Source organism: Rhamphochromis longiceps, linkage group LG10 (assembly GCF_057381845.1).
Source record: "Rhamphochromis longiceps isolate RC_006_pf linkage group LG10, R_longiceps_female_GT1.1, whole genome shotgun sequence".
Classification (NCBI taxonomy): domain Eukaryota; kingdom Metazoa; phylum Chordata; class Actinopteri; order Cichliformes; family Cichlidae; genus Rhamphochromis; species Rhamphochromis longiceps.
This window is the reverse complement of record NC_140566.1, coordinates 1,990,193-2,004,963: the sequence shown is the minus strand read 5'-3', so window position 1 is coordinate 2,004,963 and position 14,771 is coordinate 1,990,193. Positions and strand designations below refer to the sequence as shown.

General features: G+C 42.8%; 1 protein-coding gene across 1 annotated transcript in view; it reads right to left on the bottom strand.

Annotated features, from left to right (window-relative positions):
- Positions 1 to 1,104: 1,104 nt before the first annotated feature.
- Positions 1,105 to 14,771, bottom strand: part of cltca (clathrin, heavy chain a (Hc)) — a 34,226-nt gene continuing 20,559 nt past the window's right edge. Inside the window, exons 9-30 of the mRNA XM_085419835.1 lie at positions 14,173 to 14,325; positions 13,897 to 14,019; positions 9,975 to 10,112; positions 9,719 to 9,883; positions 9,421 to 9,601; positions 8,791 to 8,954; positions 7,561 to 7,686; positions 7,332 to 7,474; positions 6,761 to 6,995; positions 6,529 to 6,651; positions 6,301 to 6,446; positions 6,040 to 6,223; positions 5,757 to 5,949; positions 5,372 to 5,529; positions 5,006 to 5,278; positions 4,538 to 4,855; positions 4,147 to 4,278; positions 3,937 to 4,047; positions 3,682 to 3,852; positions 3,372 to 3,593; positions 1,772 to 1,847; positions 1,105 to 1,494 (exon numbers count right to left, since the gene is read on the bottom strand). Of these exons, the coding sequence (XP_085275961.1) occupies positions 1,361 to 1,494; positions 1,772 to 1,847; positions 3,372 to 3,593; positions 3,682 to 3,852; positions 3,937 to 4,047; positions 4,147 to 4,278; positions 4,538 to 4,855; positions 5,006 to 5,278; positions 5,372 to 5,529; positions 5,757 to 5,949; positions 6,040 to 6,223; positions 6,301 to 6,446; positions 6,529 to 6,651; positions 6,761 to 6,995; positions 7,332 to 7,474; positions 7,561 to 7,686; positions 8,791 to 8,954; positions 9,421 to 9,601; positions 9,719 to 9,883; positions 9,975 to 10,112; positions 13,897 to 14,019; positions 14,173 to 14,325 (3,669 nt within the window). The 3' untranslated portion in view covers positions 1,105 to 1,360. The remainder of the gene's footprint in view (positions 1,495 to 1,771; positions 1,848 to 3,371; positions 3,594 to 3,681; positions 3,853 to 3,936; positions 4,048 to 4,146; positions 4,279 to 4,537; positions 4,856 to 5,005; positions 5,279 to 5,371; positions 5,530 to 5,756; positions 5,950 to 6,039; positions 6,224 to 6,300; positions 6,447 to 6,528; positions 6,652 to 6,760; positions 6,996 to 7,331; positions 7,475 to 7,560; positions 7,687 to 8,790; positions 8,955 to 9,420; positions 9,602 to 9,718; positions 9,884 to 9,974; positions 10,113 to 13,896; positions 14,020 to 14,172; positions 14,326 to 14,771) is intronic.

The window sequence follows — 14,771 nt, the reverse complement described above, 5'->3', positions numbered from 1 at the left end:
AACAAACAGAAGAACATTCAGGGTCGTCCAGTAACGTGCGCAACGTGTTCCTACACATTTCCTCTCTTCAACAAAGGTTTCGTACTGCACCTGCATCACGTTTGGGACTTCAGATTTAGCAATCACTGATCGTTACTGTTGTAGTAGAGACAAAAATATATGTCACTCTGTTATCACCCCCATCAGAACTGTGAGAGTTTGTTACAGCACATGCAAGACACGGTCACACTTTTCTTGACAAACAAGAAGCCTTTATTTTATTTTTTAAGTGGAAAACAAAACCGCTGTTTCATTCATTATGATCCTGATTATGCACAATCAAGTATCTTAAGTGCACAATTTAAATCTAAGGTAATTGAGATAAGAATATAAGTTCAAAGAGTTAATGATTGATTTCCTGTATACACACACACAAGCCTTAAGAAAAAAAACCTTCACAATCCCACAAGTGTTGTGATATTGTTTCTGATTTAGAGGAGTTCAACTTAACATTCAATCTAATCAAACAGGAGAACAAAGTTTGAAAAATGTCTCCTGCAGAAACAAACCACAGCATAGGGGGGAGGGGGGGGGGGGGGTTGTTAGTCGAGCACAAACAGGTCTGCAGCCCCTCCTAAGGTGGAATCGTCCCACATTAAAGCCGTGTGTAAAGCACATAGACATGTCATCTGGAAGTAAATGTTTTTCTGCATAGGCTTTGCTGGAAAGAACCAAACTTTCCTGTAAATTGTACGTAAAATACTCTTCTGGGATTTTCTTCATCAAACCAGCCCTGAAGTTTGAGTTTGGGGCATTAATGGGACAGCGTAGTGTTTCAGGATTGTGGGGACGGAAGCAGCGGCCATGTGTCTGAATATACAATAATTAAATGCATTTTACAGTCTGAAAGAAGAAGCTGCTCACGCACATCAAAAGGAAGAGGCTCTACATTATTTCTTCTCACTACAGAGTGCAAACCAGATGCTTCACAACAGACCTTTGTGTGTTTGTGTGGTTTTTTTTTTCTTGTTTTGGAGAAGACCAGCTCTTCCCACAAACCAACCCTCCCATTGTACATAAACCATTTCCCATTCAAATAAAATAAACATAAGAAAAATTAATGTAGTCAATACGGAATGTGAGGAAATTAAATCTGTGATTCAAACCTTTCGTTTGACAACAGAACAAAAACTGAGTCCTTCATGGCAGTTTAAGGGGGGTAAAGAAAGGTTTAAAAACAAAAGAAAGATGAAGACGAGTTTGTTGCTGTTCTCCTCTCCCTGTTGAAGGCAGAGCGAGAGGGTAATGGTGTGGTGAAGGACTGTGGGGGATGGATGGATGGAAGCTCCACCCTGTAAGTGGAGATAAGGAGCTGGGGTCTTTACATGCCATAGCCGAAGCCTGGCTGAGCTGCTGGTTGACCGTATCCTGCGGGCGCCTGGTAGCCGTAGCCATACGCTTGCTGAGGGGCCACAGGGACGCTTGGGCCTGCTGTCAGCATCAGCTGGGGTGTTCCTGCGAGCCGACACACAGAGGAAACATGTCACACATGCACATTTGTTTTTGTTTCCTCGTTCAGATTTAAAAGCTTAGACTGGAAGCTGGTTTTATTTTTATGTCATCAGAAGTATAACAACAAGTTAAAGCCAGGTTTTCAGGACCTTTCATGACTTAAAGAATTCACAGTGATTAAACCGAGTGACTACAGAAGACCCTGGAACCACAAAGTGAAAGACGAGAAAGCAAAGCGTTCTCCTGGATACTGATCACGATAAGTGGATGTTGAGGTTACCGTAGACGATGGGTTGCGTCTCTGTTGCCTGCTCCTCCTCTTTCCTTACAGACTCTGAGGTTTCAAGTTTATCTACCTGCAAACAGAATACATGAATACATTTAGCAAAACGCTGAAACCCTTAAAAATGAAACTTACACGGTTCAAGGTCAGGAAAAAAAAAGTAGGGGTCAACACACGATCTCTTAACAATAATGGACTCTTGCAGCAGATGGTGCGAGCCCTCAGAGCCCCGAGCTCAACGATACGTGTCAATGTGGGATCACATGAACCCACAGAGGCAACTGAGAACTTCCAACTGCAATAAAAACGTTAATAAAGTGCCATATTTTGCATGATTTTAAAAATACAACCATTTATGACATCCTCAGTTACGTTTAGTAGCAAAAGCAGTTGCCCTTTATTTCTTAATAGTCAACTAATGAAACGTGAATATCAGTAACGGCTTCTGCAGTCGAAAACAGCAGTCGTTGTTTTAACATCTTTTTTGGGCATAAATGCTGAGACTGGGGTTGCTATGATGGTCCAGTGTTTCCCTGCTTCTGCCTCACAGAGGCAGGAAATAAGTCAGTTCCTGTCAACCAGCAATATACATGAATACAAGTGAGAGCAGGAGGAACCTTTCTGAGCAGTGAGTCAGATAACTGCTAGCAGCAATATGCAGAATGGACTTCTACGGTCCAAAGGGGAAAGCAGCAGCAGCTGGATGCATGTTGTTTCTAAAACACAGCAATAAAGGCTTCCTCAGCAGTTTACTTCCACACCCCGTGTGCACATTCAGTTTGTCCATGCAGTGTAACAAACAGCAGCCCTTTAATTAAAAGCAGTGAGACAAAGCTGCTGAGTGTCTCATGCTGTATGTGTCACACTGCTGCAGCAGTAAGACTCAGCTTATTTAGAGGCGGAGCCAGGTTACTTCAGGTGCTTCCTATCGTTCAAAGCCTTGTGCATGAAGCTGGGCAAACCAACAGCCTGCAGGTTTGTATGAGCAAGACTTTTATTTGGTTAACACACATGCATCAAGTCCCAAGCATCAGAATGCAACACAAAAACCCAACAGTGTTACACAGCTGGAGGTAAATGCACTTTAGATATGCGGTATATCATTTTTTATAATTGTTGACGCGCCCAACTTCACAGGAATGCTTCAAATCACTGCGTCGACGCCACTGAACAACATACTGAATAATAAGACTTACTTACATGCTACGGCTATACCAAGTTTTGTATTACAGCCTATATGGATAGTTGCCCAACAATTACAAAACCAGTTTGACCGACTGATCAGTTTTTGAGTGCGCAAAGAGCATTAGAGCTAAAACCATGCACACTCCAGGCTGCAATCTCCTAAACTGAATGCTGATCAAACACAGAGCTTTAAACTGTCACCTGTTCCTTAACTGCATCAACCTGAAAGAGAAGAGGAGCAGCACAGAAGATGAACATTTAAAAAAAACAAACTGGCAGAGGCGGCTGGAGATGCAAAGTAATCAGACAAAATTGTGCAAGTTTTATTTCACTGAGGATTCCTCGTGTGCCAACGTGTCCTCAGATCTTTTGAGTGACCATCTAACAGGAAACCCGAGAAGAGCCGACTCACCTTGCTGAGGTACTCCCTCATGACCTGAATGAAGTACGGCATAGAAAAGTCCATGATGTTGTGCCTCCAGGAGGTCTCCAGCACCACATCAGGTCGTAGCAGATCGTAGCAAGTGAACAGGCAGGCGGCAAAACACTCCTTCTTGTTCTCCTGCAGGAACCAGGACAGCAGCTCCTCTGCCAGCTCTGTGTCTTTGGATTCTGAAGCATACTGCATGGCATCCTGCAGAGCGAGAGGCAGCACACACAGGGTCAGGAAGAGTGCAACACACCTGCTTACCTTAACCTGAGCACTCAAACGGAAGGGGCACCTTATAAAGCTTGTCCTTCTTGCAGAGCTCTACGCTCTGTTTCCAGCGGTTGTTGCCCTTAAACAGGTAGGCAGCGATTCTCCTGAACTCAATCAGCTCGTGCTTCTCCAAGCGCTGGGCCAGTGAGATGTTGTCAAAGTTATCGTAGGCATCTATTGATGTTCTCAGTGCCTAGCAGGAGTACGCAGAAAATGAAAGCGTGAGGTGGGTATTTTTGAAATAACAGAAGATTGAACTAAATCCACAGTTACTCACCTGATAGTCCTCCTCTGTGATGAAGAGGTTGTTAAGTGCTTCGTTGACCGATTTGTTGTTGTGGTTCTGTACTGACCGTAGGTACGGTTTGACCAGAGGCAGCTGTTTCACCTGTTAACACACAAGTGCGCTCAGTGCTCAGCCCAGTTTGAACCACAGAGGAAACCAGCCTGATGCATCTGAATCATTATGACATGGAACAACATGTACCTTGGTGAAGAAGTTGACGGCGCGTGAGTGGTCCAGTCTGGGGGAAAGCACTATAAGCAAATCGTTCAGTAACAATGGTTTGAACTCCAGATAGAACTGGATGGCTTTGTAATACAGCTCCACGTTGGCCACCTACAGCACACACAGAAGCAAAGAAATGATTTCATGCTTCTAAACAAATCTGTTTAATAAAAGCAAAACACTGCATTAGGAGATAAATGTATTGGCTTCTGTTTTTTGCAGACTGCTGGAAAATTGTAATTAGCTTGACTCGTACCAGACCAGCCAAGATTTTACTGCTACATTAATGTGACACAAACGGTCAACGTTGTGCATCCTTGTTGGGAAGAAAAAAAACAAGTCGTGATTGTGATATCCAATTAAACTGTACCTTGGTGATGATGTCTTTGAACTGGCCCTCCTTCCAGGCATCTGTCGGGTGGTTCATCATGGTGATGATGGCGTTGTCGTACTCCTCGTATTTGTCATACAGGAAGACAAGTTCGGCCCACAGGTGAGCCTGCTCTGCTGCTCTCAGGACCTTTGGGATGTTAACTCTTGACCAGAAGAGCTCCAGATGCTCCCTCATCTTCTGGGGCTTGAACTTGGAATAGAGAATGGCCAGCTCTGTGAACATCCCCATGTGAGCACGCTCCAGGCCCAGGGCGGCCTCCAGCATGGTAATCAACTCCTCAAAGTAACCACGGTCCTGAGAGAGAACAACAGCGATGGGAGGTCGTCAAATGTTTGCTCATTTTTGGGCTAAGCTACGAGAGCTGCACACCTCAAAATCATTATGCCAGATTTCAAACTTCTGAATTTATTTTAAGGACAATAATGCTTCTCATCGATCTCTTACTTGGTAGTAGTTAATCAGCTCCTCCAGCTCATCGGCGTGCACTACGATATGGAGACCACACATCTGCGCCAGTCTGAACTCCTGTCCATCCACACAGGCGAAGCACACCTCTTTCCAGGTGCGGGTGCTGTTGGCCTTACGGGCGCCGTCCACAGCAGCCTGGTACTCTCCGAGGTGCACCAGGGTTGAAGCCAGACGACCAAAGTTGGAAACGTTGTTGTACAACAGTTTAGCGGCCTCATACATTTTCTCATCATAGCAGCGGTCACCAACCTAAAGCAAATAAAAAGTACAATAAACATTATTTCATCGATGACCCGTCGGCTCGTCAGAGCGTGAGTGACTCTGCGTGAGAGTGAGCTCAACCTGTTGGATGTGAGCATTATTGGGCCCATTGATGAACTCCTCAAGTTCAGCAAGGCGGTTGGTTTTGGCCAAAGCAAAGATCAGCTCGGTCTCTACGTAGGATTCGCGGGCCTTCTTACGAGCCATCTGCAGGAATTTGACCAAGTCCTCCCAGTTACCTGCAACATATTTACATTAATGAGGCTGTTGCTCTGTTTTCACAGTAATCCTTTCATATCTGCTGCACAAGCAAAGCTACTGCACAGGCTGCCATCTAAGACCCGATAACACAGTCGATGTAATTGATTGATTGATTGATTAATTGCTTTCAATTAAAGTGGCACGAGCACACAACTAACAGCCTTCACTAAAACCTGCTCTAATTTAGTGAGACCATTCTGCGTACCACTCGTATCAGCAGCCTGTACCACCTCCATGTATGCAGAGGGGTCGTCAGCCTTGATGTAGGAATCAATGGCTTCCTTAACAAGGCCCTTCTGCAGCTGAGCCTTGGCCAGCTGGCTCCACACAGCGGGCTCATTGCAGCGCTCTGCAAACTCATAGGCTCGGTCCAAGTTGCCAATATGCTCGATCAGCACCTGTGGGGCAGGAGGCAGACAGGAAGTATTATCAAACCTTCTTCAGGTAATACGATTATTTGTCCAAGTGTCGAGAAAATAAGAAGAGACCTGCACAGCAGAGGTGTTGACATCAAACTTTTTAAAGATGGCAAAGGCCTCCTCAAAGAGCTCATTACTGATGGCAATGTTTGCGATGTCAGGGGCATCATAGTTATCTAGCCTGCTGATATATTCCATCACTCGAGTACGGTCAGCCTTGATGGCCGTCAAGATCAACAGGTTCTGCAGATTTCTGTGGGAGAAAGAAAAAGATCAGGATTTCTGTGCAGTTTTAAAATAATCGGGATGAACAGTACAGCACTACAGCACCTGTGTTCACTGAAGACTGAGTTATCCAACACAATCTTCTCCAGCAGCTCAATGAGCTCGTTGGGCAAGTCAGCAGTCATGAAAGCCTTGACTGTGACCGAAACCTCCTCTGGGTCCTGGGTTTCTGACAGTGCTGTCTGCACCACCTGACAGCACAAAGTAAGTAAGTTTAGAGAAGCAGTGCTGGCGGGCAGGGAGATTAAAAACCCACAGAACTTGTGTGCGTACCTGATCAATAAGTGGTCGCCTGTAGGGATTGGTCTCCAGCAGTACGCTGGCCCACAGGTCAGGGTCTCTGCGTCGTACAAGGTAGCGAGACAAGCTTTTGAAGAGGGAGTTCTCATTGCAGACCTGATGGAAGAAAGAAAGAATTACAGTGCTTTGTGCTACAGTTAAGTTCACAACAACAGAACTGGATTGGCTGAAACTTGGACTGGTGGCATCAAATCATCTTGCTCACATTGATCAGCTCCTGGTCACACTGTCCTCTCTCATAAGCTACACATGCCAAATGGGGGTCTCTCTTCTCACAGTACTTTCCCACCACACGGCTGTCATAGTAAGGGTTTTCCCTCAGGAAGCGTTCAGGGTTGTTGTTGCTGTCAATGTAGATCTTGGCCAGAGCATTGTGGGTTGCTGGCTCTTCACAGCCTTCATGGATACGAGACTCGAGCCAGGGCAGGAGCAGCTTCAGCCTGCAAGGACAGCGGACGTCAGAACTATCCCTGGCTACGTATACAGCTTTGACGCTTGGGTCAAATCTAGTTTCAGTAAGCTGTAAACGATGAGTAATACAATTATACAAATATAAATCATATATATGTATATATAAATTTTTATTTCAAATGATTAAAAAAAGTTATTTGACAAAAGCCAGCTCCAAAAGAAGCCGTAAACATCTGCATCACAGTTTCCCTCCTGATATTCACTCATTAACGTCCATACAGCTCCCTGAATTACACTGAAGAATAAGTGTCAGGTAAAAATTAATTATGTTTTAGAAAATAACATAAGTTGAATGTGTGCAGCACCTGTTCCTCTTTTCCACCTCAGCGACCAGTTCATCCGTGGAAAACTGTCCTCTGACAACCAGGATCAGACTCTTGATGACATCCTCAGAGCAGTCCACATCTAAGAGGCCACCAACCACCACAGGCAGACGGCTCGGATTTACCTAAGCAAAGATTTCACAATAAATCTCTCCTTGATCTGTGAATGAACCGTGCTCTGAAAACTAAATGTCTCTGTGTTGACTCTTACCTTCTGAACATAGATCTCAATGTATTTCTGCAGGTTGTTGCGGTACAGGTAGAGGACCAGGTCGTGGACAAAGTCGAAACGGTCACAGACGATGATGAGTGGGAGCTGGTCAGTTAGTTTGGCTTCCTGTGCATCACAGAGTAATGGGGAAGAGAGTGTAGTCAGTGAATCTGTACACAGTCGAATGTTTAGATTGGTTTGGTTTCTGCCCTCTATAATTATAATCACCAAAAAATGTCTGTTATTTAAAAGTATCAGGACTTAATCAGTTAAAAAAACCACATAGAAACAAAATCAAGCGTCTTGGCTTTGTTAGCTAGGGAGGCTAAAGGGATGGTCAAACTATTGAAAACAACGTGTGTGTTTCGCACTAAAGAACAATAAACTTCCTTCATACTAATAAGCAGAGATGCCAGTTCTCACTAAGCAGTACTGAAACACTGCTGCCATCCACAGGATTTAAAAAACAAAACTGGGATTGTGCATCTTGACACGACTATCCAACAACATGCTGCACTAGAAAAAAAGCTCCTTACAAGATTACACACAACACAAACCGACACTTTCTGTGTTTAAATGTGAAGTAAAGGAGCCTAACACGGTCACCGTTACCTGCACACGCAAGAGCCAATGAATGACTACGACTACGTAAAGTTAATAGATCAGTGGCTACACATAGATACACCCCAGCAGGTGTATGGACTGTGGTGTATAAACATATACGCCTCCATACAAATCCCAGTTTCAATCATGTGTCTGAAAATAATGGGAAAGGGGTGAAAGAAAAGCAGGGAATGAATCCTGCACTGTGGGGAGGAATAGATTTACCTGATACATGTCCTGCCATTCCAAAGACAAAAGAGGAAAAGGACAAAAGATAATTGACTGCCATCAGGACTGCTGGTTGAACAATTTGCAACAAATACAGGTAAACTGTCAATGTGTGCAGCTTGGCTTTTCTATAAAATATAAAGACAGACTATGCACTGTAAGCAACGTCTGATTATAAAATAGAGATTTCAGGAGAGTTTAAACTTTTGATCAACCCAACATTAAATTCATAAAACTACTGATAAAGTTCTGACAGCGTTACAGGTTACAAACAAGCACCAGTAGGAACCAACTGAAAAATAACAGGCGAGGGTAAAAGAATAACAAAAATTAAAAGAGTCAAAGTCATAAAAGCTGCTTGTGTCAGTGTTTGATCGCTCCAGTCATCCCTGTCACTACCTTGAGGAAGTTCTTGACACGCTCAGGATCGTAGCAGTTGCTCTCTCTGCAGATCCTTTCCACCTCTTTGATCTGGCCCGTCTTGCAGGCAGCTTGGATGTATTTGAAGTGAACTTCAGGATCCTGACTGAAGTTTACAATAGAGCCCAGGAAATAGAACAAACCTGAGGGGAACACACAGTTAAAATTAAGCTTCAAATGGGATCCATGTGGATAGGGACATTGCTGACATTAAAATATTGTTCTTCCCCAATTAGTTTACCTATTAGTACCTACTCAGATCGTCTCGTTTTCCCTGATAATCGAGTACCATCTAAAATGCTTGTCCCTTATTACTGGGTTTCAAAAAGGGCAATTTTGATGTTGGTGAAGGAGATGCTTTCATGACTCATTGTGTAATGCCACTGACTAGCCAAGCAGTGGCATGTAGTCTGCTGACGTCACACATTCAGATTGCTTGGAACCCCGGTCAAGTAGGTATTAAAGAAGTACCTGGTAGCAGGTACTACCATCTAATGGAAAACCCTAAAAACCATGTTGAGCAGTAGGTACAAGTGAGCTATTTGTATTGGCTGGATTATGGATTACTGATATAATAAAGAATGTTAAGAATGAATTTTTATGTCTCACCTTCAAAGCTCTTGAAGGACTCAAAGAGTTCAGTGAGAGCCTGTGTGGTGAGCTGTTCATGGTACTTGGACGCCACCTGGACGCAGATCTGCAGGTTCTGGCGGATGTTAGCTGAGAGCATGGCCCTGAGGCACTCCAGAGAATCTTCCACTGACAATGAGCCAAAGTAGTTCACCAACCACTGGAGGTTGTGTGGGGGGGGGGAAAAGTTAATTCAGAGGCTGTACAATCTACAGCAAGCAATGACACATTTGCCAGATGGGAAAACACTTTGACTGTGTAGGTAAATGAAGCCTACCTCTGGGTTGAGCAGGTGTGTGTGCACCACAGCACGCTTGATGTCATACAGGTCAGTGTAGTGCTCGAGTGCTCTTTGCAGGAGTCCAGCTTTCTCACACAGCTGGGCAATGTGGGCACGATCATAGTTGGTGAACATCTGGTTGCCCAGGATTGCATCAGCAACCTACACCATGAGACGAATCATTAGAAAACAGGGATTCATGCTTAACAAATGGATTCATTTCATTCTTTCAAGTGTGTGCATATTGGTCTACCTGTGGTGCATGCATGAGGTTCATCTCCAGCAGGCGAGTCTGGAGAGGTCCTTCTGAGGGTCTGTTGTTTTTCAGGGCATCCAGAAGGAATGATGTGCACTGCTGAATCAGGTTGTACTCCATAAACACATCCACAATCTGGACAAAAACAGAACCACAGGTAAGAAATAAACCAAAAATTAGACTACACTTGTACAGCTGAGAAGTATTAAAAAAACAACAAAAAAGGCCTGTTTGTATCAAATATGGTAGCACTTATTTACTGCAGCTTTCACCTTTGATATAAACCCAACATTCTTGTCAGCAGTCTAATGTTCGGCACCACTTAAAGGATTAAATGTGAGGAATGCAGCCCACACAGTTCTCTAAAGCTTTTAGACAAGTTGCAATGACAAGTGAAAGTTGTCTGAATACAGTAACTGTTTAAAAAAAAAAAAAAAAAGCCTGCCTGTGATGCAATGATTTGTGTTCCTATCAGCTGCTCTGTTGCACTTTAGGAACACGAGCTGTGTCAGCGGTTGACATTTGCAGCACGGAGGTTATGCACAGGCAGGAAGTAAAGGAAGAGGTGAATTTCCTTTATACCATGTGAAAGGCAAGATTTAGAAACATAAACGTGTGCTCAAACTTGTTCAGTGTTTTCCACCATTATAAACTAGTATATTATATACTTATTAGGGATGGACCGATCGATATTACGTATCGCTCCGATACTGACCTAATTTACTGGATCGGATATCGGAGAGAAATAAAAAAAATGTAGCCCGATCCATTAAATATCAAAAAAGCACCTCACAAAACTTGCGACACGGCGTAACTCAGCTCATAACCGTAGCACGTCGGACCAGTACACGTCATGTGATAGAGCGGCTGTGGCGTGCGAGACCTGTCGGCGGTCTGGTTGAGCATAGGGCTGGGCGATATGACCCAAAATTCATATCTCGATATTTTTTACCTGGACGGCGATATAAGATATATATCTCGATTTTTTTTTAAAGCCATAAAGTAAGAACAAAATGAGAGTTCTTAGTCAAAGCTGTGTCCCAGATGTCACACAGGCACTTTTATTAACATAGAGCAGATGTACATAAAATTTACTCAAAAATAAATTATGAGCATTTATTAAATAATCATGCTCCATAAATAAAAGAAAACAATGTTGTTTTTGTGCATAACAAAAAGCTCACAATTGTGCAGTCAAAATGTAAACTAAAAGACGCTGAGCATAGTAACAAAGACAGATTTCACAGCTGCTCTGTTCCCAACTTCTACTCTGTGACTGACAGCATTGAGTTTGAAATCCTCTTCGTAACCACGTCTCTGAACAGGTGCCATTTATGGTCCTTATACACAGTAGGGTAATATTATGTTGAAGCACAGTACGTATCACTCCGCGAAGGCTCCTCGGTAGCTGTAATGCTCTGACAATCCATCAAGCGGTGCAGCTCCGTAGCTTACCAAAGTCGTACTCAAACATTTTTGACAGATTGCTGAGCGCCGTGTTCCACATAAAATCGGTTCGCGGCCATCAAACACAACCAGAATTCATACATAAGGCGCGCTGTCAATTTTTGAGAAAATGCAAGGATTTTAGGCCGCGCAGCGCCTCTGGGCTGCATGGCGTTAGCGTGGTTAGCTCGTTAGCGTGGTTAGCTAGCTAACACGTTGACGGCGTCCAGCCCCACGCACGGGGCGATGTGCAGTAACTAGTTAACGGAGATTGGCCGTGTCCATCTTGTCACTTCCTGCAGGTGAAGCGATGGGGGAGGAGGGGGAGTTGTGTTCAGTGAAGGAGGGGCGAGGCCGAGTAAAGTTGCGTAAAGACAAAAGTGGACGAAAGAGAGGCAAATTTGCGGCTCCACAAGTATAATTATAACGTAACATAGACTATATCGATATAAAGGATATTGTCAGATCTTATATCTCGTATAAAAATATATCGATATTTTTTAAAAACTCGATATATCGCCCAGCTCTAGTTGAGCATTTAGAGCCTCGCTACCAAACCAGCATTTCATCTCTGAGGAAGGTATCCCAGAGAGAAGAAAGCAAGTGTGTAAGTTCATCTCTGAATGTTTGTAAAGCATTCCCGATATATGGAGCGACTGCCTCTCTCTCCCTCTCCTTCAATCATGAAACTGATCAATGATCAGCTGATCGGCTTTTCTGTCGCGAGGCCGTCTCTCGTTTGTTTTTGGTCCACTTTGCACCAGAAAGAGGAAACCAGCAGATAAACAGCAGCAGCACATTGAAGCTTGATAAGCTGTTGTTAGACTGTATTTAATATTACTTTCTACACCAGGATCTTTTTCTACAGCTGACCTAACTGTGCAGGGGCGGATCTAGCAAAGTTTAGCCAGGGGGGCCAGCAGGGCATGAACAGGGAAAAGGGGGCACAAAGACATACTTTTCTTTCTTATTCTCATTTAAAATGTCGAGCTTTTAATAAATAATTATCTGAATCTTACACCCAAAGTTTTAATCTGGTGTAAAATGTATAGAAGTCCATTACTGTATATAGTAACTGTTAAGTCTAATATACCCTAGTAAGCTATAGTACTTTGTCCTTTGGGAACCATCTGTGCAGTCTGCAGCTCTGTAGAAGAAAGATGTTGAATCTATTTAATTATTGTAGAAAAATAATTTATTTCTGTGCTTTTTATTTTTAAACACGTGCATTAAATTATGGTTGATTACGTCGATTAAGTATCACGAGGTGGGGGGTGGTTTCCTATTATTTTTGCTGGGAGTTTGCAACCCTATTAGTTTGGTTGCTTAATATTTCTGCTAAATACTCTTTAAAATACCAGAATAGGGAGGATGGAGCAGGTTTAAGTTTATTTGCTCATTATTGCTGAACTATGAAATATTTTGGGTGCAGTGTATTTTTTGCATACAGGTATAACAGAATAGCTTTAGTGGGTTTTTTTAAACTTGAGTATGAACAAAATATTTAAAAAAAAACAAACAACAGTTTTATTGATTAAAAAATACAATATATCAGAGTCATATCGGTATCGGCAGATATCCAAATTTATGATATCGGTATTGGACATAAAAAAGTGGTGTCGTGCCATCTCTAATACTTATGCTCAATAAACTTATTCAGTGTTTTCCACACTGAAGTAGGCAGGCATAAGTATATGACACAATAATAAACACCAAATAGTATTTTTTTTTTTTTTAAGTTGTCATTTCTGCCTAACAGAATGATGACATCCTTTTCAATTTACTACTGAAACACCCGTGCCTTTATTTTGAAAGTTCAGCTAATGCTACCCAGCTACCCTTCTTGTCCTGCACTCCTTGCTGTGTGGCCGGGTTGTTGTTGTAGTGGTCCTCAATGTCTTTCTCAGGCCATCCCAGAGAGGCTCTGGTTCTGTGGCCAAATACAGCTAACTCCACCTTCTTGAACTGCAGCTGGTGACAGCAGTCCTTGTTGCTCTGAGGCTAGCTAGAGAAACACTGACCAGAACCTGCGGCAGCCAGAGAACCGCTTAATGTGCCCCTAACACTGAGATCACGGAGGCTCCAGAGCACAACAACGACTATTGTCCTTTGTATTGGTCAGTTGTTTATTTGTTACCAAGTACTTGACAAATAAACATGAAAACAACATTAAGCGTGTTTTATTCATTCACTCACTTAAGAAAGCACATGCTTCTCTAACTTCACACATATACGGTTTGCAGCCATGCCTACTGCAAATAAAGTCTGCATTGTAGCTGTAAACTCATTCTGCACTTAAAAATTCTATTTGTTTACATTCTGGGACAATTTCAGGCTGACTTGTTAATCACAGAGAAAGTGATAATTAAGTGACCTCAAGGTCACATAACACAATTTCAAAATAAAATAACTGTTGGACTACTGTATCAAAAATAAAAACATACTGCATCACTACATATCCTTCATATCCTACCTGTGTAATGTCAGCCAGTGGCTCTTCATCTTGGACTAGCATCTGTGCGAACTGCAGGCCCTGTTCTGGATTGATCCGCATCACATTCCTGAGCAGAAAGATCCAGTCTGGTGTGTAGCCGACCTGGAACAAAGAAAGAAAATGCTACAATAACCAACAAGCTCTCTCCACTCCACTTAATGGTCAGAACCAATTTCATTAAACTAGATTAAAAAATAAATAAAATCCAGAGTACAGATAATTAAAAGTAATGGCCAAATGCAATCTTAGACATACCTTTTTGGCGTACAGGACAATCTTAGGAAACTGACCAGTCTCTGCAAAGCACTGAATGACCTTGTTGGGAACGTTGGCCCTCAGGTACACACTGAGAGCCAAGGTAGGATCCACCGCCTTCACCAAGTCACCCAGTTCTTCAGAACACTCCAACTGGAATACACAAGAAGCATCAGACGTTTAAGAGAGACAATTATGAAAAACAACAACAAGCAAAAAAAAACATTGTTTAAATGCAAATAATAAATGTATGACAATAAAAAAATCTTAACACTGTTTCAGTAAAAGGACTAGATGTTACAATCCCTGACAATGCACTGCTTCAAATAAAGTCTTGAGGGATGGCTGAGGAAAGGCAGAAACTTTACCAGCGGGACACATTGTTGTGTGCCTTCACGGGCTGTTTCGGTCTTTTATCACAAGCTGTTCTGCCGGATTTTAGTTTCTTTTTACCTTCCTTGGTTAGGTTTAGGGATTAGAGATCTGATCTAGATTATAGTATTAACACTTTGATGGACTTCTCTAAGACTGTTGGGATTGGTTCTCCACTGATATAGAAAATATAGCAAATATTAAGTGAATGAAAATCAACTCAAATG